The sequence below is a fragment of the Anarhichas minor genome, unplaced genomic scaffold (assembly GCF_050575085.1).
Source record: "Anarhichas minor isolate MPS153535 unplaced genomic scaffold, ASM5057508v1 ptg000062l, whole genome shotgun sequence".
NCBI classification, from domain to species: Eukaryota; Metazoa; Chordata; class Actinopteri; order Perciformes; family Anarhichadidae; genus Anarhichas; species Anarhichas minor.
In genome coordinates, this window is record NW_027466508.1 from 534,950 (window position 1) to 559,135 (window position 24,186).

At 41.4% G+C, this 24,186-nt stretch overlaps 1 protein-coding gene across 2 annotated transcripts; it reads left to right on the forward strand.

Annotated features, from left to right (window-relative positions):
• Positions 1–13,773: 13,773 nt before the first annotated feature.
• On the forward strand, positions 13,774–23,536 carry zdhhc13 (zDHHC palmitoyltransferase 13). 2 transcript variants are annotated; one of them, XM_076077871.1, is made up of 17 exons: positions 13,774–13,849; positions 15,107–15,297; positions 16,862–16,984; positions 17,581–17,658; positions 18,124–18,268; positions 18,369–18,433; positions 18,795–18,957; positions 19,472–19,597; positions 19,681–19,814; positions 19,912–20,012; positions 20,376–20,509; positions 20,591–20,653; positions 20,750–20,843; positions 21,592–21,675; positions 21,773–21,930; positions 22,056–22,153; positions 22,950–23,536. In XM_076077871.1, exons 1-17 carry the CDS (start codon positions 13,826–13,828, stop codon positions 23,086–23,088), a joined length of 1,920 nt encoding a protein of 639 aa, XP_075933986.1. In that variant the 5' UTR covers positions 13,774–13,825; the 3' UTR covers positions 23,089–23,536. The 2 variants fall into 2 exon arrangements, with proteins under 2 accessions (XP_075933986.1, XP_075933987.1); XM_076077872.1 differs by having other exon boundaries at positions 20,376–20,500.
• The last annotated feature ends 650 nt before the right edge of the window (positions 23,537–24,186 follow it).

The window sequence follows — 24,186 nt, forward strand, 5'->3', positions numbered from 1 at the left end:
TTAGAAAATGCACTCGATAGTAAATGTGCTGCAGCTCAGGAGGATTTATTATGGCTGCCATGTTGTGCTTGTTGTCTCTGCCTGTCTTGAATTAGAAGGAGACCAGAGACCAATATGGTTTACCTGATTACTAGATGATAAAATTCTACACATGCTGCGAGACGGCTCAGTGATGATAACTCATGTGGGTATTCTCGAAGAGAGATTGTTTTTGGTGGCATTTTTGCCCCGTTCTGTCTTTTATTTATTGTTGCACTGCAGTATTGCTTAAAAGATGAAAGGGCGGAGGGTGCAGGGATGAAAGAAATCATCTCAGTTATCAGACTCTTCACCCTGCAAGCATAAAATGACATGAGGTTGCACAAATGTCTCAAGGACACATCGTTTTTTCTGCTGCCATCATTCAAGAATTTGATGGATTTGCTGATGCTTTTTTTAAACAATTTGAGAAAACAAACTTATTTCTGCAAGGAAAACCACTGTATTCACATCTAAGCATTAGCTTAGCTTGCCAGATACAAATCTTAAGCTGCTGTTACTGTTCTATAGTGTTGATACAGCCATACACATGATATGGAAGAAATAAAAACAGTTTTATGACAAAAGGGTTTGTTCAAATAACAGAATAACATATAACATAAGTTTTTTTTAGTTGTTGATTGCAAAAAGAAACTTGGGGTTTAGAAATAATCATATTTCACTCAGCGAGTTGAACAACAGCAGGAAGCTTCATCTGTGGCATTCATCTGGACGCCCTCAGGCAAACACACACACACACACACACACTCACACACACACACACACACACACACACACTCACACACTCGACCCATGGGGTTAGCAGTCTAATCCTAGAGGCTGCACCCTGACAGAGGGCAGGGTAATCTCCAGGACAGGCCACTTCACGAGAGACAACACACACACGTCGGTGTGGAGCAGCTGGTGCTCGGGCCAGGTTGAAAAAATAAATACTGGAGATGAGGCAGAGGAGAAGGAGAGAAAGGTAAAACCCGAGCAAACACCGAAGAAAATATGCAGCCGGGACGGAGGGGAGCGCTTTAGCAAGAGGGAATTACAGAAATAGATATACGAATGAAGAGGAGAGGCGGGGAGGCAGGGAAAGGTAAAGAGGAAAGTGAATGTGTGAGTGAGAGCAGCTGTGTGAGTGTATGCATGGTGTTATCTCCCAGTAAAGCAGATGTGCTTTATCTGCCAGGAAACAGGAGGCTGCTTCCACAAAAGGCTCTTTTCACAGGTGAAGCCCCAGTCTTTACTTACAAGACTTTTACTGCCAGTTTAGCCTTTTTGAGATTGAACCTGAAATGGAGATTTCACACACACACACACACACACACACACATACAAGCCAGCTGTAAGGCATGCCAGGGAGAGCGGCCCTCTTCCCACTGACAGACACCGTGTCCACTCTGGTTATTTTTGCACACATCCCTGCAGGCCGTTGTTGGCGAGAGACACTCTCAGTGACGCAAGGCTGGAAATTTGTCATTTTAAAACGCGGGTCAAACGGCCTCTCTGGCTATTGATTGGCTTGTCCCCCTCTATTACTCCTGTGTTATGTATTGCACCCTTTATCAGAGCTGCGACAGCCACAAACACATTAAACTTGAGCAGCTTCGATCCGCCATAAAGTGCCACGGCGTGCCGGTTGGCGCACCTCGCTAGGTGGGGATGAGCTACCGATCAAGGACACGGGCTCAATGTTCTCGCTGCTCTGTTTTCTGGAGTTACGACCCAAAGTCACGAGAGTCGTGGCCAGAGTGAGAATCTACAGCTCCCCTGATTCCGCACTGCTTCACACCTCATCACACAAGGTCACTCACTTCTCCTGGAGGAAGGAAAAACTGCAGCCCCCCCACAAGACAACACAAGAACTGAGTTTGATACTTTAACTGAGTTTATGCAGAATACATCAATATTTAATGAGTAGTTAATAGGACTAAGCATGCTTATTTTTTGCCTTTCATCAAGTTAACGTAAAAAAGCAACGACGACATAGAGACGGTCTCATTAGCAAGAGTTAGCCGAGGGAGGAAAGCAGTCTGTTAATTATTGTCTTGCCATATTACCAGGAGCATTATTATAGCACAAATTAAAGTCTCTATAAGGAGCTTTTAACCAGTTATGAAACAGTCTCAATGTGATACTGATGCATCTATATGACCTATAAGTAAACAAGATCTTCTGCATGACTACTGCATGACTATTTCTAGTTATTCTTAATGCTTGTCATCGGTGCCACCGGGTCAGATTCTGGTGAAATCAGGTGAAATCATGCAGGTTCACCAGAAACTCCTTCAGCTCAGACGCCAGCAGCGACCAGTTCAATGTGGACTGAGTCAATGGACAAAGCTCCGCGCCCTGGCAGCAGCGGCTCCTCCTCCTCAAACACTGATACCAAGTTGCTGGAGGCAAAGGCCGTGTTGCTGGGCACGCTGGAGTGAGGGGAGGAAGAGAACCAGAGCAGAGAACCAGAACCAGGACTGAGCGGACAGACTGTCAAACCCTGCTGGAGCAAATTCAGGTTGTCTAAAGGGACTCTTGTGCTCGGAAACACTACCACTTTCTTCCACAGGGACCGCCAAAATCAACACAAAATGAAAGTTCCTTACAGTAGCTTTAATACCTGTTTATAAACACACTTTATTTCTGCCTCAATATCAAATTGGTTAACATGGCTTCCCTTTTGATTGAGAGATGTAATCGGACAAATAGAGGCTCATGTGATACAACTGTTGAATTCATTTCAATATTTATGAACGCTCATGACATGTTATACGAGTAAATACAAGCATAACAAGTCCACACTTTTACCTGTAAATGTCTTTAAAGTTCCACCTTAACCTAACCGGTACCTCAACGGTGCCTCCTTCTAAATGATATCAAACACATTTACCATGTCATTTGAATACAACTGTAATGAACAGAAGGAAGATGAAGGCTCTTATTCACAAAATCTTGTGTTTTCTCTGCACTGCGATTTTCAGTGATATGTTCAAATGAAAAGCGTTGGCCCAGTTTTTTCTTTAGTTCCCAAAAGAATGCTTCCGTGTTTGTGTCGGCGAGGGAATCCACTTGTATTCCAGGAAATAACATGGTATTGATGTGAGAAATGTAAATAATTCACTGAACTGCAATCGGTGTGCCGCGTTTGTGGCTGTGAGCAGATGGCCGCGGACACGGAGTTCACACGAACGGATTAAACACAACTTGAATGGCGTCCAGTGAAGACAGTTGCCAACCCTTCACTCAGATCTCTCAGCTAAAAATTCCTTTATCTCACAGAAGGCGTTTAAAGCCCTCGAGCTCACTTCGTACGCCGGCTGTGCTGCGGAGAATTTACATAACCGCAAAAAGGTGTTTTTTATTAAAGCAGTGGTGTGGATGAGGCAGCCATGTGACAACAATTTCATGTGGAAGACACAGTATCTCCGGCTACATCCTGAGATAATGGGGATCATTACTTTGCTGAGTGGGTTCATGTCTTCTGGGCTTAATATGAGCTATTCATCAACACATTAATGTGACAATTGCCATGTTGCTGCAAATCGTGAAGTTTACTTTCAGATATTCTGGCGCTGTTATAAATCAGTCTGTAGTGTCTTTTGTGTCATGTGTTTTGTTTTTTAAAGAGCCATGTTGTTGTTTTAATTATCTTTATATCTAATTGCACTCCTCCTGTCATGTCTGTTTCCTCCCTGGTGATGTCCTATGTTTCCCACAGTGTCTTTTTAATTACTGTTTGATATTTTCAGTTACTTATCACAGAAAAAAATCTCTTTTACAATGCAGGGTTATATATTGTCTGTTGGTTATAAATGTTTCGCCTTTGTTACTAAACATAAAAGAAGTTATTACAATGAGCTTATGTTTGGTTATGAAACCGTCTCAATGTAATACTGATGCCTCTGTATGACCTACATAAGTAAAGGAGACCATCAGCAAGAAGATTGGCTATTTCTTTGTAATTGCTATTGATGCCAACGGGTCAGATCAGATGAAATCATGCAGTTTCACCAGAAAGACTTAGCAACCGCCTTCGTCCTGCAGTGGGAGCGCCGTGGAGCTCTGGAGCGGAGCTTCGCCTCGCTGGGAGCCAACACCACGCTGCTGGAGGCCCAGGCCGTGTGTCTGGGCTCGCTGGAGGAATCATAAATAATAAGGACATATCCCGTGTTTTATATTATATTGCCTTTGCCTCGACAAATACATATTACTTTTGTCTACCACAAAGGTCATTCATAGACAAATAATTGTGCAGTACGTCATCTTACATGTAGTTTCTTTTGTCGAGGGTCGATTAGTCCTCAGAGGGCTCCAGACCTATGAACAAACTCTGCCTGTTGTTTCATGAATTAGCTTTAGAGCCAGACCTAAATCCTGAAACCTATACACTTGCACCTGAACCCAACCAGAATCTGTCTCTGTGCGTCTTGCACCTTTTTCCTGGCCCCATTCCTATTTATCCGTGGTCTCTGTTACTTTTATGTCGGGACTTTTCTACCCATGCCAGTAATCTTGTGTACCTCTCTTTTTGTCATTAAATCCATGAACTGTTCCTGTCTGTATTTGGGTCCTGTTCCTTGCTGCCGTGCACTCACCCCTGTGACAAAGAATAAGTATTCAGCTTTTAAAGAGGTCTCCAGGATCCCGTAAAGAGCATCAGAGTGAGAGCGTTCAAGGGTTCATGTGAGAGTAAGATGGCTGCAGGTAAATGGAGATGTGCATGGAGACAGAGAAAGCCTCAAGCTAAGGGGTCAATAATTCTGCAAACTGGACTACCGCTTCACTCCTGATTCATCCCTGCAGTGTCGTCTAGGAGAGCGCCCCAGTCTGCGAGCGGTTGCTGTCCAGACAGCACCGGGGCATGTTACATAATGGATGACCACAGGCGACGCGGCGGGACGAGAAAAAACGTTGCCGCTGCTGCTGCTCTGAGTGAACGTGGGGCCCAGAGAGGCCTGTGCTGCCCCCCGACCCTGAGAGGAACACTTGAGCGCCCAAGTAACCTTTCGCATGAGTGCACTCAATCTGCCACTCGCCAGAGAGGCACTGCAGACACGGGGTAGACAGGGGGCATTAGGTGGGATTATCACCCCCGCTGCCCTTTGTTGTTTTGATGTCCGTCCCTCGCCAACTCACCCCTCCCCTCCCGTTCCTCCCTCCACTCCCGTCCGGCCCTGGCACTGCTACAGAGAGACCGTCCACTGGCAAGCTGAAACCAACAAAACCTCCCCTCGGTAGCCCACTTTCGCAGCCACAGCCACATGCACACTCTCACGCAAATTGAACCGAACACACTGGCTGTGAGAAATAATGGGGGAGCTTTCTCTCTTTAATGAAGGACATGATGAGGTGGATCCAGGTTAAAGCCATTAACGCTCATTGATTTCCCTTACTAAATCGAAAATGTAATCACAGATGTGAGATGTTCATAAAGCGAGGCAGAGATGAGTTTTGACGTTCTATGGCGAGTGTTTGTGAAAACCTTTCAGTGTGGATGATTTCCTGTTTACAAAGCAGATTGGTCTCCTTGTTCCTGAAATGTTTTGAGAATACAAGATTCGCTTCTGACGGCAGCGATACTTTTTAATTTACAGTTGTTGAATATATATCGCAAATGTAATTGAAAGAAAGACCTTGAAGAGCATAAACCTCCACACAACTTCAGCTTCCTGCTACACCCACACACACATCAAACCTCTCACTTTCATTTTTAGATTAAATTAATTGCTCAAAATCTGCAGACATCCTCCCAGGAGTTGCAATCAAGTTTCTATCATGTTACTTTCATAATCACGGCAGAAATCACAGGTCCGATATCAAATCACTTGTTTGCTGGCAGGAGGCCGATCTGCCTGCCAACATTTCCTGGAAATTTCAGATGTTTGAGGTATCCTGCTGCCAGAGAGACAAACCGACAAAAAGGTTTGTAAAAAATAACCTCATTAGTGGAAGGAGAAGTAAAGAAATCCTAGATGAGTTCACACGTTTATTATGTTTTCTTTTGTTTTTTTCTGACAGATGGCACCACTATCACCAAATGTCTTTCAGAATGCAAATATTTTTTTGGAAAGCAGCAAAACACAGTCATTGGTTGAGAAAATAATCTCACCATCGGGTCTATTTAGCAGCTGCTCTGATTATATCACATGAGCTTCATCAGCAGATGGAGTTTGCTCAATCCAACGTGGACAAGAAAAAAAAACGGGACATTTGAACATCTACAATTCCATGGCAAGTGATCAGACTCCTTATATGCAGACTATTTCATAAGATATGATTGAAATTCACCTTGTGGTGAGTTGGTTTTCCCAACTGCTGTTTCAAAAGTCAAGGATGAACTTTAAACCTCGGATTAAATGCTACAGTATTTTACATGTAGAATAAATACATTTTGTTATAGGTTGCTAGTGATTTTACAAAAAAATTAAATAAACACATTCTCACTCTGATGCCTCAAATACAGCAGCTTGCTCAGTGCTCCTACGTTTTAAACTATGGCTATCAGTGTTGGAAGTAACATTGACGCCGTCTCAATAAACGCAGCGTCTTTTCCAAATAAACGTCTGTCTTCACAGGAAGTTAGGTTTAGGCAACAAAACCACTTAGTCAGGGTTAAGTTTACGAGTACTTGACAGACAAACAACTCACGTGACTACCAAGTGACTAACGACTGAAGTGACTAAATGTCAGTGTTTACCTTCAGCTTTGCACGGGACACGAACAGGCGTCTTTTGGACGAGAGCCCTGAGTTTGTTTGACCGTTCCACCTCCCCTCCCACATACCCTGTGTGGACTATCTTGCTCTTCATAGGTCGCTTGATCTGAGCGTGTAATAAGGACGCTGGTGTGTTTATATCAGAGTTAGTGTTTATACAGATGCTAAACAGTGCCTCCGTGCGTCGGTGTCAGACACCAAGGAGTACGAACCAAGCTGCGGTATTTGACACATCGGGACAGAGAACTGGTTGGATGGAGATGGGTTCGTGTATTCGAGGGCATATATATATATATATATAGATATAAAAATACCAGTTTTATTTAACAGTTTTTCTTTGAAACCCAGGAGTGAATCACTTGCAAGGGTTTATTCTCTGTGCAACACATTGTTCCAGGGCCCACTCTCTCTATAGCTTCCCCCCCACCCCACGGGCCCCAGTGCAACTGCCTGTCTATATAATCGCCTGTGAGCCTGTTTAACTGGATATCATAATGCACTTTTCTTCCATTCGTTGGATCATATTAACCTCTGCATGAATGCTGGTTATGTATCAGAGTCAAGTGCAACATTCTATGTTTGAATGGGGACTGGGACCTCTCTTAAACGTCCTATCTCAACGTGCCCTTCATGTAATGTTGCTGCTTGACTCCGTCCCTGAACTCAGAGAGCGAAACAGCAAAACAAAGCTATTGTGTGCCCTGAACTCTGACCGACACCCCGAATGTCTTTCACCCAGTGTCACTCTTAAGTGTCCTGTTTTCCCGGCTTCATTTATCGACTCTAGCCTTGTACATATTCCACTCCACACAGACATAACTGTCCCATATTCACACTGATTTACTTCTGCATGTGTCTGTAACTGTCTTTTAAGACAGACTCATTTCAAACACTCCCAGCAGCCCTCTGTCAGTATTGCCATGCAGCGCGCTAAAGAGGTCAAGCAGGGTTTTAGTTTGTGACCCTCGCTCTTACAGGCGGCAGTGATCGGGGCCGACCTCTGACCCTGAATACCACTGGTTCTCTCGGGTTCAAATGCAGACCGTGACCCAGCCGTTGAACTCCCAGAGGGGGGGGGGGGAGTGGCAAGCAGCGAGGGGGGAGCAGGGTGAGAGAGACACACTACAGTACCTACCGCTTCTACTGAGGCAGACTCAATCTGGTTATGCCATATTAGTCTGATTATCTGGCGGATATTGATGGATGTAATGGTCGTAATTGCGTCTTAATTCTGTGTTTAGTTGGCAGATTTGTAAAACATTTAGCAGGTGTATTTGTAGATGTGTGTGAAGTGTGTGCATACTTCCTCAGTATGACCAGTCTCCCTCTTTGTGGCTGACAATTAAAAGAAAATCTCTCCTTAAAATTTAAAGACGCCCATCAAAAGTCTCTTCTATACTCTCCAGGAGTGAGTCAGTCATGAAAATATGTAATCCGGTGAGACAATTTGTTTCTGTCTTAACTTCCTCTATTTCTCTACATTTCATTTACAACTAAAAGATGTTTTAGCACCTATTGTGAAGTGGATTTTCCCTTTAAGATAAGATGGGATAAACCTCAGCTAATCATCCCGAGGAAACTCGGGACAGTCAATCTTCCATCATCTCATATTCTCAAACAACAAAATAATGTCTCGTATTTTTCCTCCTTTGTTTTACGAAGCAACCAGCAGAGAGTCCATTGTTCAGTCCCACCGGCCACCACACACTATACTATAATTAACTTCCATCGGCTGGGGTCTTCTCACTTTCATATCTGTGCGTATCTCTGGAGAGTCTGAGCACCGCTCAGTGTGAACACAGCAGGTTGCTCAGCATATTAATGCTTTATTTATTCTCATTACGATAAAACAGTTTGGTGTCAGGTTCAGGATGAGATGTGTTCTCAAGTAACACTGATCCTTCTGGAAAAATTACAAATAGCTTTGATTTTTGTCTTTAAGGGGAAACAAAATTGAAGTTTGTATTAAGAATTAATTAAATCACAATGTGTGATGTCACAACATGTTTCTCAGGAGTCGGTTGAGATCAAACCAGAGCTGAAGGGAGAGAGAAAATGACTTGGACATCAACATTACTGCAATCGTTAGTTAACCTGTTAGCCATCGCAGCTTTGTCAGGTGTTGTGTTTTCAGCTTACTTCTCTTCATTTCCAAACTCAGCTTTGTTGGTATAGATAGAGTAGAGGTGGTGATCCAGACATACTATCGCTTAAAGGGCCAGTTTGTTGGATTTGGTGGCATCTAAGGTTGCAGATTATAACCAACTGAATAACTCCTCAGTACTCTCCTTCCAAAGACTTTGGTAACGTGAGCCATCGAGAGCAAAACTGGAAGACTGCTCGCCTTACTCTGAGGCAATCTTTGCCGCAATAACACTACTTTAGGGCAACAGAAGTCAGACGGCGGCTGACGGTATCACGGTTTTGCACTCTGCGGCTCACGCAGTTTAACAAGCGTGTCCGAAAACTACGGTGGCCTTCAGGTAACCTATAAATATGAAAGGCTCTCTCTAGAGCCAGTGTTTGGTTTGTCCATTCTGGGCTACTGTAGAAACATGGCGGTGCAACGCAGCGGACACCATGAAGAGGACCTGCTTGATCTGTAGATATGAAAGGCTTATTCTAACCTAACGAAAACACAACCAATCTTAGTTTCAGCTGACTATACACAAATGAAAATATAACAATGAAACAATTTTCTATTTCTTCTTATAGATCCCATGAAATGCTAAACAATGGCCCTTTAAACATGAAGCTAATTGGATTTTCACATTAAAATCAGGTCTTCAACTAATTTAAATGAGTAGTCCTCATTTCTCCTTTCCTGTAACAACTTGTGTAACATTTTCTTATATGTTGATTTGTCTTTTACTACAGTGACTCGTGATGGTTACTCTGATACTTTCATGGTAGAGTACTACAGACATGTCTGCTCATTGTGAAGTGTTGTCAGTATCAGTTGGAAACTGTTTTAGAATGGCCCACGCGTCTCAGAAGAGTTCTGGGAGTCAACACCCACTCCACGCTGCTGGAGGCCCACCGGAGAACCACAACGAGGACTGTGCAGGGCAGACTGTGAGACCCTGCTGCAGTGAAATAAGAGGTTTTCTCAAGGGACTCTGAAAGGGTTTCAGACAATTATCCAAAATGCCAAAAACAGTACAAATACCAAAGCATTATTAGATTCCACAAAGGCTTTAATGGGAGCAAAGTCCGCTCATACAGCTCCCCTCTGCTGCTCTATCGGCTGTGAAACACACATCCTCAACATGTTTTCATTGGACGGCCCTGCTTCCTTAATCCTTCCGTTTTTAATGACCACAGCGGCTGCTCGTTAAAGAATATGGACCCCTACCAAAGATGAAGGCCATATATGTGTTGATGACAAGCTACAATTCTTCATTTTCCTTTCATGGAAATACTGTAATTCCTTTTAGTTTTTGCTTCTACTCTCACGCCTCGTGCAAACAGTACTTATCTTGACCCTCAGTCCTCTTCACTGTTATGACTTCCTTCTTGACAGCTCAATTACTTCTGCTTGGCACATGCACTCAAGCTGTTGACTTGTAGGCTGTATTTTTGTTTAAAATCAAATTAAACTCATTTAAAATCAACTTTCCTTAAAAAAAATATAATGAGAGTAGCACAGATCAACAGGAAAATCTTTTATAACTGTCAAAATGTGACATTTTGCCCATTAAAATGAAACAACAAAAGAAAACAAGGAAAATAACACTTGTCAGATCAACTATTTATTTTTTTGGCGTCAGTGTGTACTGTAATTACAAATTAAGTACAATCAAGAGCAAGTCTCAGGAGACTTTATAAAGAGAGGAAAAAAGATGACTTTTATTTACCTAACAATCAATCACAAACTCATCAAACCTTTACGGAGACAAACTGCCCGTTCAAAAAGCTAAAATGGACGTTATCAAGCAACAACATCCGCAGGCCCCCTGATCTCACAAGGAAACACTCCTGTTATGCACGTTACATACACGTGTTCAGTTTTGTATTTTGTACAAGTGCTTGATCTATCAGTAACACTCAGGATTTACTTAGTTTGTCTTTTCCAACATGTATAATCTTTGGGGTTTAAACTGATGTAAATGAACGTAAGGTTGCCAGTTTGATCCCTCAGGATAAATCTGAACTTGTGAGAAGAAGGTGAAATAGGAAGGTACAGTACATGTCGGGTTGCATCTTGAATTTCATGAATATATTTATTTACAATCCTTATTCATCATTAAACCAGGGCCGTCACATTGACAATAAATCTCCTCGGCAAAGAAGGCACACAAGTGAAAATTTGGACGTGTTTCACCTGTTCCTGTTCGCACAGCTTTCTTTTACACAATACCAGTGTTTGTTTTTTTTTTACATGTTTTACTATAAAGCTTACAATTGATCTTTGATGTGTATTGTTCGATTTCAGGCACGGACACAGAAATGATCTTAAAAGTGATTGTTAACACAATGCAGACCAAATCTTCATCACCAACAGTCAGGGCAATTCACTGTGATGTCAAGCAAGTCTGAGGACATTATTTATCTGTTACCTGCAGAATAATAAATAAAGCAAAAGATTAGGTCTGTGCAGAGACAATCCAAAAAAGTAATGAGCATTGACAACACAACATATAAAGTTATCAAGTAGTAGATTGGACGATGGCGCCATCTACTGCTGTTCTTCTGGAAGTGCAATACCTGATCGAAGTTGGTTTAATTTTCATTCCAAATTAGTTTGGCTATTCAGAAAGTAAACAATCGCACAGGAGTTGTATTTAGATTTTATCTTGTCAGAATAAAACAATATATTTATTTGTGTTACAATTATTGTAAAATCTGACTCTAAATATGCGTATTTGGCTTAATTATGCAATCGCTGAGATAGGTGGACAGTAATATGTTGCAAAATAAGACTTTTAAAGTATTAAAATACGTTTGACATCCTTGCCACTATAAGATTTAATAACTTTGCTTGAATGGCGTATGTTCTGACATTTAATCTGAGCTACATGATTCTATATTGAGTTAAATCTTTAAACCCAAGATGTTGTGTTAGTATGACTGCACCACGAAATCAAATGGAAATATTTCTAGCTGTTTTCTGCATCAATTTATATGCATTTAACCCAACATTCAGCGTGACATAGTAGGCTCATTTTGTAACACACTGTGTCTTTATTAGGAAGTGGGCTCGGCAGAGTTGAAGTGGTTGACACTGATGACACTAAATGAGTAATATGCTAATATGCTTTCACCTAAGTTGGAGTGTTCCCTGCATGTGTAACTTCAAACCAACAGTTGCATTTAAAGACACATAACTATGAATATTGATGAATATCATTTTCATTTTGTTCCATTCAAAGTTTCAGTTTCCCAAACTGAAGCTCAGACTGAGTTTCAGTTAGTAATTTCCGTCATTTCTGTCAGTCCTAGTCATTCATTCATTTATTTAAAGCATTTTAACTGCCTTTGTCTTCATAAAGTAAAGACTTTTTTCATTTTTTTGGGGTTTTTTTTCCACATAACTCCATCTTGACACCTTAGTCAGACATTAGTCAAGGATTCTGATTTGAAATCAAAGCATAATCAAGGTTTATTGGCCAGTTAGTGAATTTGAAGCATTGCACCATGAGTATTTAAACAACCAACGTTGTATTCTGTTTATTTGTCATCACAATCAATTATAGACTTATTTTACAGACTAAGTTTTTTTTTTTGTCTTTCAATTGTCAATTCTCGATGATAAAAATATATATATATTTTCATGTTTCTATTCATCTTCGTGTTTTCGGCTGAGGTTAGCATGCTGAAGTAGAGGTCTGCATTAAATGTCTGTTTATTAAGTAGTAACAATCCCTTGAGTCTAAGTATGGATCTCAGCTGCAAGGTGAGTCTGTTTCACACAATAACAACACAGCAGATATACGTGCCATTCATGGGGAATATTAAGTTACAACCCTAATGCCTGAGTTTCAAGTTCAACACAGCAGATTGAGCTTGTGGTTGCAAGTATGAGAGGACATCTTCTGCAAGCATAAAAACATTAGTAGCTTGTGCTTTTCTAAACGGAAACAGCATTTGATTTTCGCTTATGATACCAAAACATATTTTCCCACAGGACATTCATTTTGAGAAAGCCTTTATTCGTAGACTGGTTTGTTTAAAATCCAACATCTCTGATGATTCTATAATAAGATGCCTCGTTTTTCTCATTGAATATGCATGTTTTGTTTCTTCCAATCAAACTATGTTTTTTTCTGTCCATTCCATTTGGGACACTAAAGCATTAAATATATATTTTCACTGTTGAATAATGCAGGCAGAAGCAGGAAAGGCCTGTAGGCGTAAGTAAACCAACAGCCCAATGAAATTGACTGTTGAATTTCCAGGAAGAAAGATTGAAGAAAAATGCATCAAGTAAAGAAAAATGATCACAAAAAAGACTTCCTGTTTAACGCCCTTGCATTCAAAGTAAAATGTCAAGTGGTATCCCAATGAGAACTCCGGGGGCCCCAAAAGCTCCAGTTTTACTGTGTACCAACTGGACTGTGGCTTAATTGAAAATTAAATAACCACTTCGGGGTTTAAACGCTAATTTCGAGGCAAAAGTGACTATGATGTGATTACTCGCACCAAAGTCAGCAAGGTGTAGTGTATGTAGACAGGGTACACCAGACTACCATATCATATGATTACGTAGTAATAGTGTTAGTCTGCAATAATGTAGACATATAATATAGTATACAATGCAATAAACAGTATAACATATTAATATGACATAGTATAATACAGTACAGTATAATATAGTATAGTATCAAAGTATGCATCCAAGCATCAGAATATAATTTGAACATATTAGAATCTCTATTCAACAGTTAAGTTATGGATTGTATGTAGGAACAGAATATCTTCTAAATAATTAATAATTCGGCTTCCTGTATTTTCAACATCAGATTTTTTTCACCTGTATCCGTATCCTCGCGACTTTTATTTTGAAAAAACAAACCGGTATGTGGTAAATTAAGTGGCACGTTGATCCGTCCAGCGACAGGAACTTTCTCTTCGTTCCTTCACAAGATGGACTGGAAAGAAGACGATAATGTGAGTCGGTTGATGGCTTTATTTTGCTGTTTCTTTAACGTTACTTGTGTTATTACCTAATTCACCCGCTGGAGACTAATGTAACTTTAGTTTGTTCAATAACGTTACTAATATCTCCGCAGGTTGTTCGCATCTTTTGTAGCTAGCTTTCTGGTTCACCGTAGCTTGTCGGTAAGTTGCTGTCACGCGGAATAACCTGTCCTCACTGATAGCCGTCGACACTGTCAGTACTGTTAGCTTCAGTGGGCGTTGTTAGCTTCTGCTGCTAGTTACCTGACGTTAAACAGTAGCTCAGCAAGCCAATCTCTCCTCAACCCCAACGGTCAGATTTAGCTTATTTTCTTCGAGTTAATGCACAGACGTCCACGTCAGGAAATGTCAGTTTGATTTGTCTGGATGACATGATGCGCTGACAGCCAGCGCGTGTGTTTGTACCCATTTCTTTGCGTTGTTACTTTGCCTGTCTTATTCTATTTGAATGCTCTTTCACAGCTGTACTCTGGGCTGTTTTGTGATAGTCGTTAGCTGCATGTCTTCATCCAAACCCACATGTGTTACACTGTTCATGGCCAGACAGTGGTTAGCTTCTGCCATATGTTAGGTAAGCCATCCTTCAGAACATGACCATCAACACTCAACATCCATCCCAGAGGATGCATCATGCACAGCTGGAAACTTGCACTCTTGAACCTGTGCATTTGGTATAACTTTTAATTTCCCTGCTTTAACTGTAGCTCTGATGTATTGTGTTGATGTTGTCTTTTTGTATTATGTTTTTATGTGAACCCCGGCTGCTGTAGTGGTTGATTTTTGATGTTGATGATCAGCTTCATTGACTATATGACTTTTGGTTAAAACTCAATGCGAACACCCACAGAACACAAGAGAGATTGGATTTTCTTCCCTCCACGCAGGTTTATTTGCATCACACAGAGTACAAGTAACCCGAGTTGTCCCGGAATCAACTACTACCACCCATTAGATAGAAAACCTGCACTTCTCATACATCTGCTCTAACCATTGCATGCTGCTGTTTACAAATCCAAAATAATATAAAATCAGTCAGCTCGTTGGTAGCAAGTGGATAACCTTGTCTATCACAGTATATTTAGTTATCTACGGACTGTAACTGTCCGATGAAAGCTATCGTTCTCCGCCATTTTATTGTTTGAGATCACTTTTGACCGTGTGTGTGTGTGTGTGTGCGTGTGTGCGCGCGTGTGTGTGTGTGTGTGTGTGTGTGTGTGTGTGTTGCAGGGTCACGGCCACATGCACGACAGCTGTAACCACGAACACCCGGGTCATTCTCACAGTCACGGGCCGAGAGCGGCGCACCCGTTCATGGCGGCTTTCCAAAGCGGAGATCAGGAGATGGACATCAGTCAGCAGCCGAAGAGACGGTCGCACATGGATGAAAATGGCAGTTGGGACATAGTGAAGGCAACACAGTAAGTGGTGGGACAGACAGTGGACAGTTTAACGTGTAGTTCAAATTCATGCAAGAGAATTTGTTGTTTTCCTAAATCTTTCACTCATGGAAATGATTGCCCAAACTCCAAAATAAAACCCAAGTTGTAATAAACTAGACTTTCTCTGATATCCCTTTGCATTAATATCTATTGTTCAACCAATAACTTGACAGTTGTTGCATCAAGCACACACTTCCTGTTTCTCAAACGTTGCAGATGCCCCCCTCGTAAAACCTTTGTCAGATAATATTTTGTGTCAGTGTTCAGGATCAAATTGTTTATCTGGACGTAAACATTTAGGTTTGATAATGTTACCCGAAACATAACAAGATATAGTTTAGATTTAAACCCAACTGCAGATTCTCAAATGGTAGTTTCTGTTTTCATTGCTGTTTTCTCTGAATATGTCCAGTAAAAATACTCCTGTGCAGTTCATGTATATGTTATCGAAAATGTTTTTTCAACTACAGTGTTTTCATAATGGTAAATGCACATAATTATGAAGATTCAAATATATTAAAACTCTGGAGCGCAGACATCTGCCACTGACAAGTATTTGATTGACGTATTTGCAACGGAGTCACTCAATGAAATTCAAGGAATGCACATCGGCTCTCAGAGCTCTGTGTTTAATCAGCAGTCAGACGGATGATGAGTCGGTTCCTTTTGGTCCAGTTTTAAAGCACTTAAGAAATAAGTCAGTTGAAGTAAAGGCAGCACAAAGCTTTCAGTGTGCTCCAGTTGAGATTAGCACTCAGCAGTACTTTGCATTAAACTGAAGTGCTGGCGGCTTTTGCGAACTGATAAGTGAGTTGAGGTGCAGCAGAACGAAGGTCAGTTTTCTTTTACGTGGAAAGAAAGGAGAGGAGAGAGACACTCCTCTCCGACTATTCATCTCACTGTCTGTGGACATACTGGGAACCATGTGTATACATGCTACACATTCTTTCCACAGCCTGAAACTGATTAAATAATAAATGTTATTGTCCTATCAAGTGGCTTTTAGTTGAAAATGTGTTGTTACTTGCTCCTTTAGCAGTAGTTATGTTCATTTCTTTCAGCGTTCTGTATTTTATTGAGCATTAGTCCGGTAGTTATTATTATTATTATTATTATTATTATTATTATTATTAAAGCAACTACAAGGAACTTTCATGTTGTGTTGATTTTGGCGCCCCCTGTGGACAAAAGCCACAGTGTTTCCATTAGCACCGCCTGCTTGTGTGGCGTAAAGATCTCGATCCGGCCGGCTTTGTTTTGGAAGCGAAGCGAGTGAAAGAAAGACACAGATTATTTTTAATACTTTTTCTTTTCTTTTTTCTAATCTAGCAGGATGCATGGCAATGTGGCTATGTAGGACTAATAACTGTAATGTCTATGCGTTAAGAATAACTTCATAGAAATTGCCAATATCCTGCTAGTGGTCTTGTTTGCTTATGTGGGTCGTATATAGATATCAGTGTTAACTTGAGACTGTTTCATAACCATTTAAAGAAACTCCTTGTAGTACCTTTCATGTGTTTTCTCTGCGTCACCCTCCCAGGTTTGGTATCCTCGAGCGCTGTAAGGAGCTGGTGGAAGCCGGATACGACGTCAGGCAGCCGGACAAGGAGAACGTCACTCTGCTGCACTGGGCGGCCATCAACAACCGCTCGGAGCTGGTCAAGTAAGACCTGCAGATTTATACATTTAAATAACAGAAATCATTTAAATATCATGTCAACATATAAGCATTCCACTGCAGGTTACCCACTATACTTCTCTGTCTGATCTGAGTAGTAGTTACTAGTTTAGTTAGAGGGAAATTCTGGGAAAACATAGTACTCTACAGTATGCTCAGGTACTTAAGATGCTATTTGCTGAGACACACAGAGCCATTATATTAAAAATGTATTGACATATATATTGAGTATGATATTGGCTGTTTTTTACGTCAATATCACAAATAGGTTAACGTAACATGACTTTAAATTAGAGTTGCTTCACTCACAAAGTAAAGTAAATGCATTGGTGTTGTTGCTTTCAGCTGAACATCATATTGAAAGCAAACAGCTTCAGGGCAGCCAGTTCTTCCTCGGGGACTTCATGTATTATGTTTCTCTTTGTCGGAAGCATCTGACATGAAGCACAGCGCTTTGAGCAATAATAAACGTACCAGAAAAGCAATAGAGACAACTGAACTGAAATACAACAACATGTTCTGAACGGTTGACACAGATATTTGTTTTGATATTAATGTTCTCTCTGTATCTTCCCCGACAGGTATTATATTTCTAAAGGGTCGATAGTTGACCAGCTCGGAGGAGACCTGAGCTCGACTCCTCTCCACTGGGCCATAAGGTGACTGAACGACTATAAAGAAGAGATTTGTTGCTTTTCTGTCTCAGATTTCATTAAATCCTGGTTCAACTATTTACATTTCATTTATCTGTCAAAATAAATGTTTGAATAAAATGTTAAAAATAGAAGCTTTAGGAGGTTTGAATGTAAATGAAAGACAAATAAATATCAATCTACATGTGAACACATGTCTGTTGACCCATGTGTGACCAGTGACGTAGACAGAAAACGGATCACAGCGTTGCTTTAGTCCCAGCATTCCCAGTTCTCATGAATATTAATTAGCTTTTGATTCTGCTTTTGATACTTATTTATCAGACATCAGAACTGGGGGAGAATATGTTCTCCAGTAGTGTGTAGTCAAAAGGAACACGTAACTGTATCTCAACTGCCAAAGTTGTGACATGTTGACTTTGTCAGGTCAGTGCTTCCTCTATAAAATCTGTTTGTTTTGTCGATGATGAGGCAGGGCCACCTTCCCATGGTGATCCAGCTGATGAGATACGGAGCAGATCCCACCGTCGCAGACGGAGAAGGTTACGGCGCTCTCCACCTCGCCATCCTCTTCCAGCACATGGCCATAGCAGCTTATCTAATGGCTAAGGGACAGGTGTGACCCCAAGCACAACCCGTAACACCTTTGTTTCTCTTTGTGGGGGTCTTTATCACTCTTTTTATTTTTTAATGATAATCCTCTCATTTGCCTCCAGGAGGTCGATGGACCTGACTGCAACGGACAGACATCGCTGATGTTAGCGGCCCAGAAAATTATTGGGTAATCAATCTTAATCTTTTCCAGACAGATTTTAAAGCCCACTGGGTTCAACTCCATATGTGAGGTGTGGCAACGTGAATGGAGGTCAGGTCTTTGATTATTTTTACATTTGTAGGTCTGAATGTGAAAGTATCCTGCACATGTTGAATGCCCACATGTTTACATCAAAGCATAGTGTATTAATAAGCCGGGATGTATAATCACAGAACACAGTCTTTTGCTGCCTGAAACACATATTTCTTTAATGTTGTTTGTTTGTCTATTAAACTGCAAAAATATATAAAATAGTTCTGAGTCTGTTAGTCTGACCTCTAAAGAAGTTCTAGAATAATAAACGGCACGTGTTGTTCTTCTGTCGTAGGCCTGAACCCACAAATTTCTTGATCAAGAATAACGCTTCTGTGAGCGCTGTGGACAAAGTGAACAGGAACACTCCGCTGCACTGCGCCGTGCTGGCAGGAAATGTAGACTCCGCCCACATCCTGTTGGAAGCCGGGGCCGGCGTGGATGCAGAAAACATCAACGTGAGTGTTGTAGAGCAGGTTTCAGTCTGCTGTCACACTGTGAGTAACGCACGCCGTGAGTCAGAAACGTATTTCTCTCGGCGCTAAATGACCAAAGAAGTTTGGCTGAGAAGAAATGGCTGTTGCCGGGCTTGTGTGACCATCTGGCATCCACACTTTGTTGTGAGTGAAAAATGTTGAAGACATATGAGGCTTCTTAGTCTTCTGCTATTATTTGAAATACTGGAATAATTATCTCAAAAGCATTTCTTTTATTTTTGACAATTGATGTGAGAGACCCAAGATAGATAAAGCTAAAGTCCCTCTTCACTCAACGTTCTTAACTTATTGTTACTTCACTGAAACACTGAAAATGTGCTTTGCAGTGAAACGGAAGACATCTTGTGTGCAGCAGTTTAGTTACTCGCAGTGTGAACAGTCCATTTAAAAGCAGCACAATTACAAACCCCTCGCATGTTGAATAAAGTCCGCAACGATGCACATCTTCATGGTGTTTTTAATGCTTCTTCCTCAGGGTCACACGCCCATCGACTTGGCCCACCAGGTGCACAGCCCGCTGCTCATCCACGTGCTCAACCACGTCAAACAGGAGAGGATTCGCTCAAAGTCGCGCTGCCTGCGGATCTTCAACAGATACAGGGTACACACGAACTAAAGGCCACACACGTGCCATCTCATGTCAAAGTATAAAAGAAATAACCCTTACCTGTTTGTATTTTCCAGCTCTTTCTGCAGTTTCTGCTCTGCACTGGCATCTTTGGAAGTGTGGGCGCCATAGTAGATCTGAACTCAGAGTCCTGGTTGCTCAAAGGGATCCTGCTGGCATGTTTGATAGGTGTGGTCAATCTGGCCTCGAGGTGAGGACACGTGTGCACTGAGCTGTCCTCTCCACTGTAAAAGGAGATGTTGCGCATGTTGTTTGTCCTCTAATAAGAAATGTTTGTGTCTCATCAGGAACTTCCCGAGCGCAACCTTCCAGACTCTCCTACCAGCTACAGCTCTCATGGCTTCGGTGTTCTGGATGCTCGTCACCTGGTGCCTCTGGTTCCTGCCAGATATCCTTTCTCCAAAGAAAACAAACAGAAATGTGAGATGTTTCCTGCATATCGGCGCTTGTTTCGTCGTAGGGTGGGCGTTTCTCTTACCTTGAGAGGATTTAGGGTCAGACGGACATTTAGAGGAGCTACAGTAGATTTTAATGGTTAAAAATGTATCAGACGGAGGCAAAGGAAAGGCCTGTGAATGTAAAGTTGGTTTATAATATTTTACACTGTATTAAGAGTGAGAAACTCTCCACTTAAGTTTCATTATCAGAGACAGGAAGTAAACAAAGAGATGTTAGTTAAGAGTAATGTTTGATGTTTTCATCCTGTTGATCAAGCTGATGAAGGAAGCGTTTCTTAACCTCTGACCCCCACATGGACCCAGCGCCACAGTTCAGGTCTTGTTCTCTCTGAATGCCACCGCTCTGCTCTACTATTACCTCCGCACCTGCACGACCGACCCCGGCTCCGTCAAGGCAACCGAAGAAGAGAAGAAAATGGCAAGAAAAGTTGGGACACTGAAAAATAACATCTAACGTGTAAATGTTCTGTGACGGATGAACTGAGTGTTGTTTTGTTTGTGTCGTCAGAATGTGTTGGTGTTGGCTGAAGCCGGCTGTCTGGACCCCAGAATATTCTGCACTTCCTGCATGGTGAGTTTCTGAACACAAAACGTTCACTTTCTAAGACGCCGCTCCACTAACACAAACTGTGACAACCTGTTATGTTTTACATTCCCTTACACACAGATAAAGAAACCAATGAGAGCGAACCACTGCTTCCACTGTGACGCCTGCGTGGCGAAGCAGGATCACCACTCCGTCTGGACCAACGGCTGCATCGGTACGACAGGTCGTAGCACGTAAACACTGACTGCAGCTGTCAGGATATATACAGTTACATGTGTCTCTAGTTTGAGAGAACATACATGAACAATCCTCAAAATTAGTTTGTTTTTTTAGTACTGAGAGGTTTCATCAAAATACACAGAATGGTGAGACTGTATGTGTCTGAAGATTATCTTTATTTAAGTTAAGTAGCTTTTGAGGAAATAAGATAAATGGCGCTGTTTCACAATCTTAAAAACAGTAATAAAAAATAATAATTAGTTTCTTGTCCAATTGTAGATTTATTAATTATCTGTGCACAGGCTTTTTTTTTAAGATTCTGCTAAGTAAACTAAGACTATAAACTCCTCAGGAAATGAGAAAGGAAATCTAGTTTTATATTCTTTCAAGGAGAGTATTTTTCTTTTACATATAAATTTGTGTTAAGGAAATATGGACAAAAGTCACATTAACATAAAAACATGACCAGCATGTCATGGATAAACTGTTTATATTAGAGATTATTAGCGAGTATGAATTCAAAATTACAACAAATTGAGACTATAAGAAAGCTGTATTAAAAACCTATTTTAGAACGGTAACTCATTAACCATCAGTTACTGTTATTATTGCACGTGTTACATGTGCGTTTTGACTTATTACGATGCAATATGTTATTATAGTTAATATATATGTTATTGTCAGCTCCCTCAGAAGTGCACACAATGTCGGGTCTTTTGACTAATAGATGTGTTGTGTTCCAGGTGCGAGGAACCATCATTACTTCATCCTCTTTCTAATCTCCCTCATGCTGATGGGAGCCTGGATGTTCTACGGTTGCCTCACATGTGAGTGTCTTGACATTCAGTGGAACAACATCTGACACCGTTTTACATTCCCACGTACACTCAACTGTGCCGTGTATGTATATATTCTTCTCTCCAGACTGGTCCACTCACTGTGTGCTGTATTACGAGGAGCAGGGCGTGTGGGGTGTGGTCTCTGCCCTGGTCAGCTGCTCTCCCTGGCTGCTGTGCGTCTTCCTGCTGGCCTTCTATCACACCTGCTGGTCCGGCTTGATCCTGCTGATGCAGCTCTACCAGGTGACCGGGCTGCTTGGAGTCTGCTAGTGAGCTTTCTACAGCTCTCAGACTTCCTATGAACAGTGTTCTTTGTCTTAAAAACTAGAAGATGTTGTTCTGATGTTTGTCCTTTTGTGCCGGAGCAGATTGCCTTCCTGGGACTGACCACAGCGGAGCGGATGAACCTGACGCTCCACCAGAAGAAGCTCCGACAATCTGGCTCCCTCAGGCAGAATCCATACAAGTGAGTTGATATTAGTGATGTCATTGAGTGCACTACGTCACTATCTTTTGATACTAAAGTTGTTGTTAAGTGCAGCTTTATAATGCCGTGTGCTTTATTTCAGTTGGTAAACTATTTTAGATCAGTGTTTGACGTCAGAAGATTAATGTCTGTAGTTAACGGTTGTGTTGTAATTATGATGCAGGGGAAGCGTTATGGATTTCAGTCGAGGTCTTGTGCAGTAATGGACATCTGTTTGTACATTAATCCTGATTTATTAGTGATGCCACTGTGCCAAACGTGATATTAAGTCTCTATGGAAATAGAATCAGGACCTAAATCCTTAACTGATGCCCCACTAAGATTACATTCATTGTTTTTTCCATATACCTTAATGCTAAAATCAACTAACCACCATTTTAAAGCTCATATTTAAAAAAGAAATCTTAGAAACTGTTTCCTGAGAATTAAACTGATGGAATAGAAAAGAAAGTCTCCCGACCATCGATGCATTTGCACGAAATCTGGTGAGGCTGTAACTGTGGTTGTGAATGAAATTAGAAAATGTCTTGTGGAGAAAAGTGCAGTGAAAATCTTCTAGTGGAACTGTTTGTGAGGACTGGACATAATGGAAAGCTCTTGCAAATAATGCTGGACCTGGTTGATTTAGCAAAATCCCCGCTCATAAGAACATCTAAAAAATGGCACCTGGTCAACCATCATCCAGCATCTCGTAGGCATATTATGTCAAAAAGTGGAAGTGCATCTGTCAATGGGCTCTGACTGATAGTCCTCTCTCTGTCTCGTCTCTCTGCAGTTTGGGCGTCGTGAGGAACCTGGTGTCCTTCTTCCACCTGCGTTGTTGTGGCCTCGTCAAGCCGGCCGTCATCGACTGGACGCAGCAGTTTCCGCCCGGCCGCGACCAGCCCATGTTCGGACACACCGACATGGTCTGACCTCCGCGCCGCCCCTCCCTCAGGGTCAAAAGTCAGACTCTTACAGTGGTTCTGGACCAAAAGCACAAAGTGTATTTATTTATTTTTTTAACGGTTTGGCTCCATGTGAACAGAGACCACGGAACACAAAGTATTGTGTAAATGTATCGTTTGATTCAGCTCTTTGTAAGACTGCTGCTGCCTTATACTTGACCAACGAATGGAAATCACAAATGTTTTGCTTTGGGGCGAGGTTAACGAACATATAAAGGCCTAAATTGTAATTGAAGTTTTGAGATGTTTTTTATGAACACATCAAGCCTATTTCTTATCATCTGTTCTGGGGAAAAAAGAGGATCTTTGTACGTGTAAACAGTTGGTTTTATGCCTTTTGTAAGAGTTGCATGTGTTTAATAATGGATGACCACTATAGTTCTTCAATAAAGCAATGTTGTGCCTGCCCTTTGAACTGACTGTCTGGACTCACGTACAGGAGGAGCGGAAACTCTGTAAATCAGTACATCATTGTGGTGAGGCTCATAAATGTCCAGATTATTGTGCAGGTCGTTTTTTCGAGCCTCGGTTTGAAGTCACGTGAAGCAAACATGTTATTTTTTTACTCTTTTGACACATTATGTGTCGCTATTAACGAGCCTGAGCATCACATTTTTGTTTTTAAAGCTCTGTTAACCAATATTTTTATATAAATAATGAGACAAATTAAAAGGGAGTCTGTTAAAGCAGTGATCTAAGTGTCTGCAGGTTCAAACTTAAAAAGAAAAGAGATTTGTTGTGTGTGATACGATTGCGTCCACCAACTGATTATTTGATTTATGGGACAGATCTGTAAAAAATAGATTTCTCTAGAAAGAATCAAGCAAAAGCAGCACTTTATATCTTGTGTTCACCAGAGATCTAAAGCTCGGAAGTTTCTTGGAAATCATTCAGCATGAAAAAATGACTTCTGTCTGTCTACTAAGAGGGAGCAGCCTTAAAAGGCACAATAATAGTTCCCTGAATGAAGTCATCTTTCGGAGTGACCATGTTCTCATCTCTTCTGATTTAATGGTGTGAGATAGCAGCTTTATTTTTAGTTTGACAAAACACGTCTAATCCCAT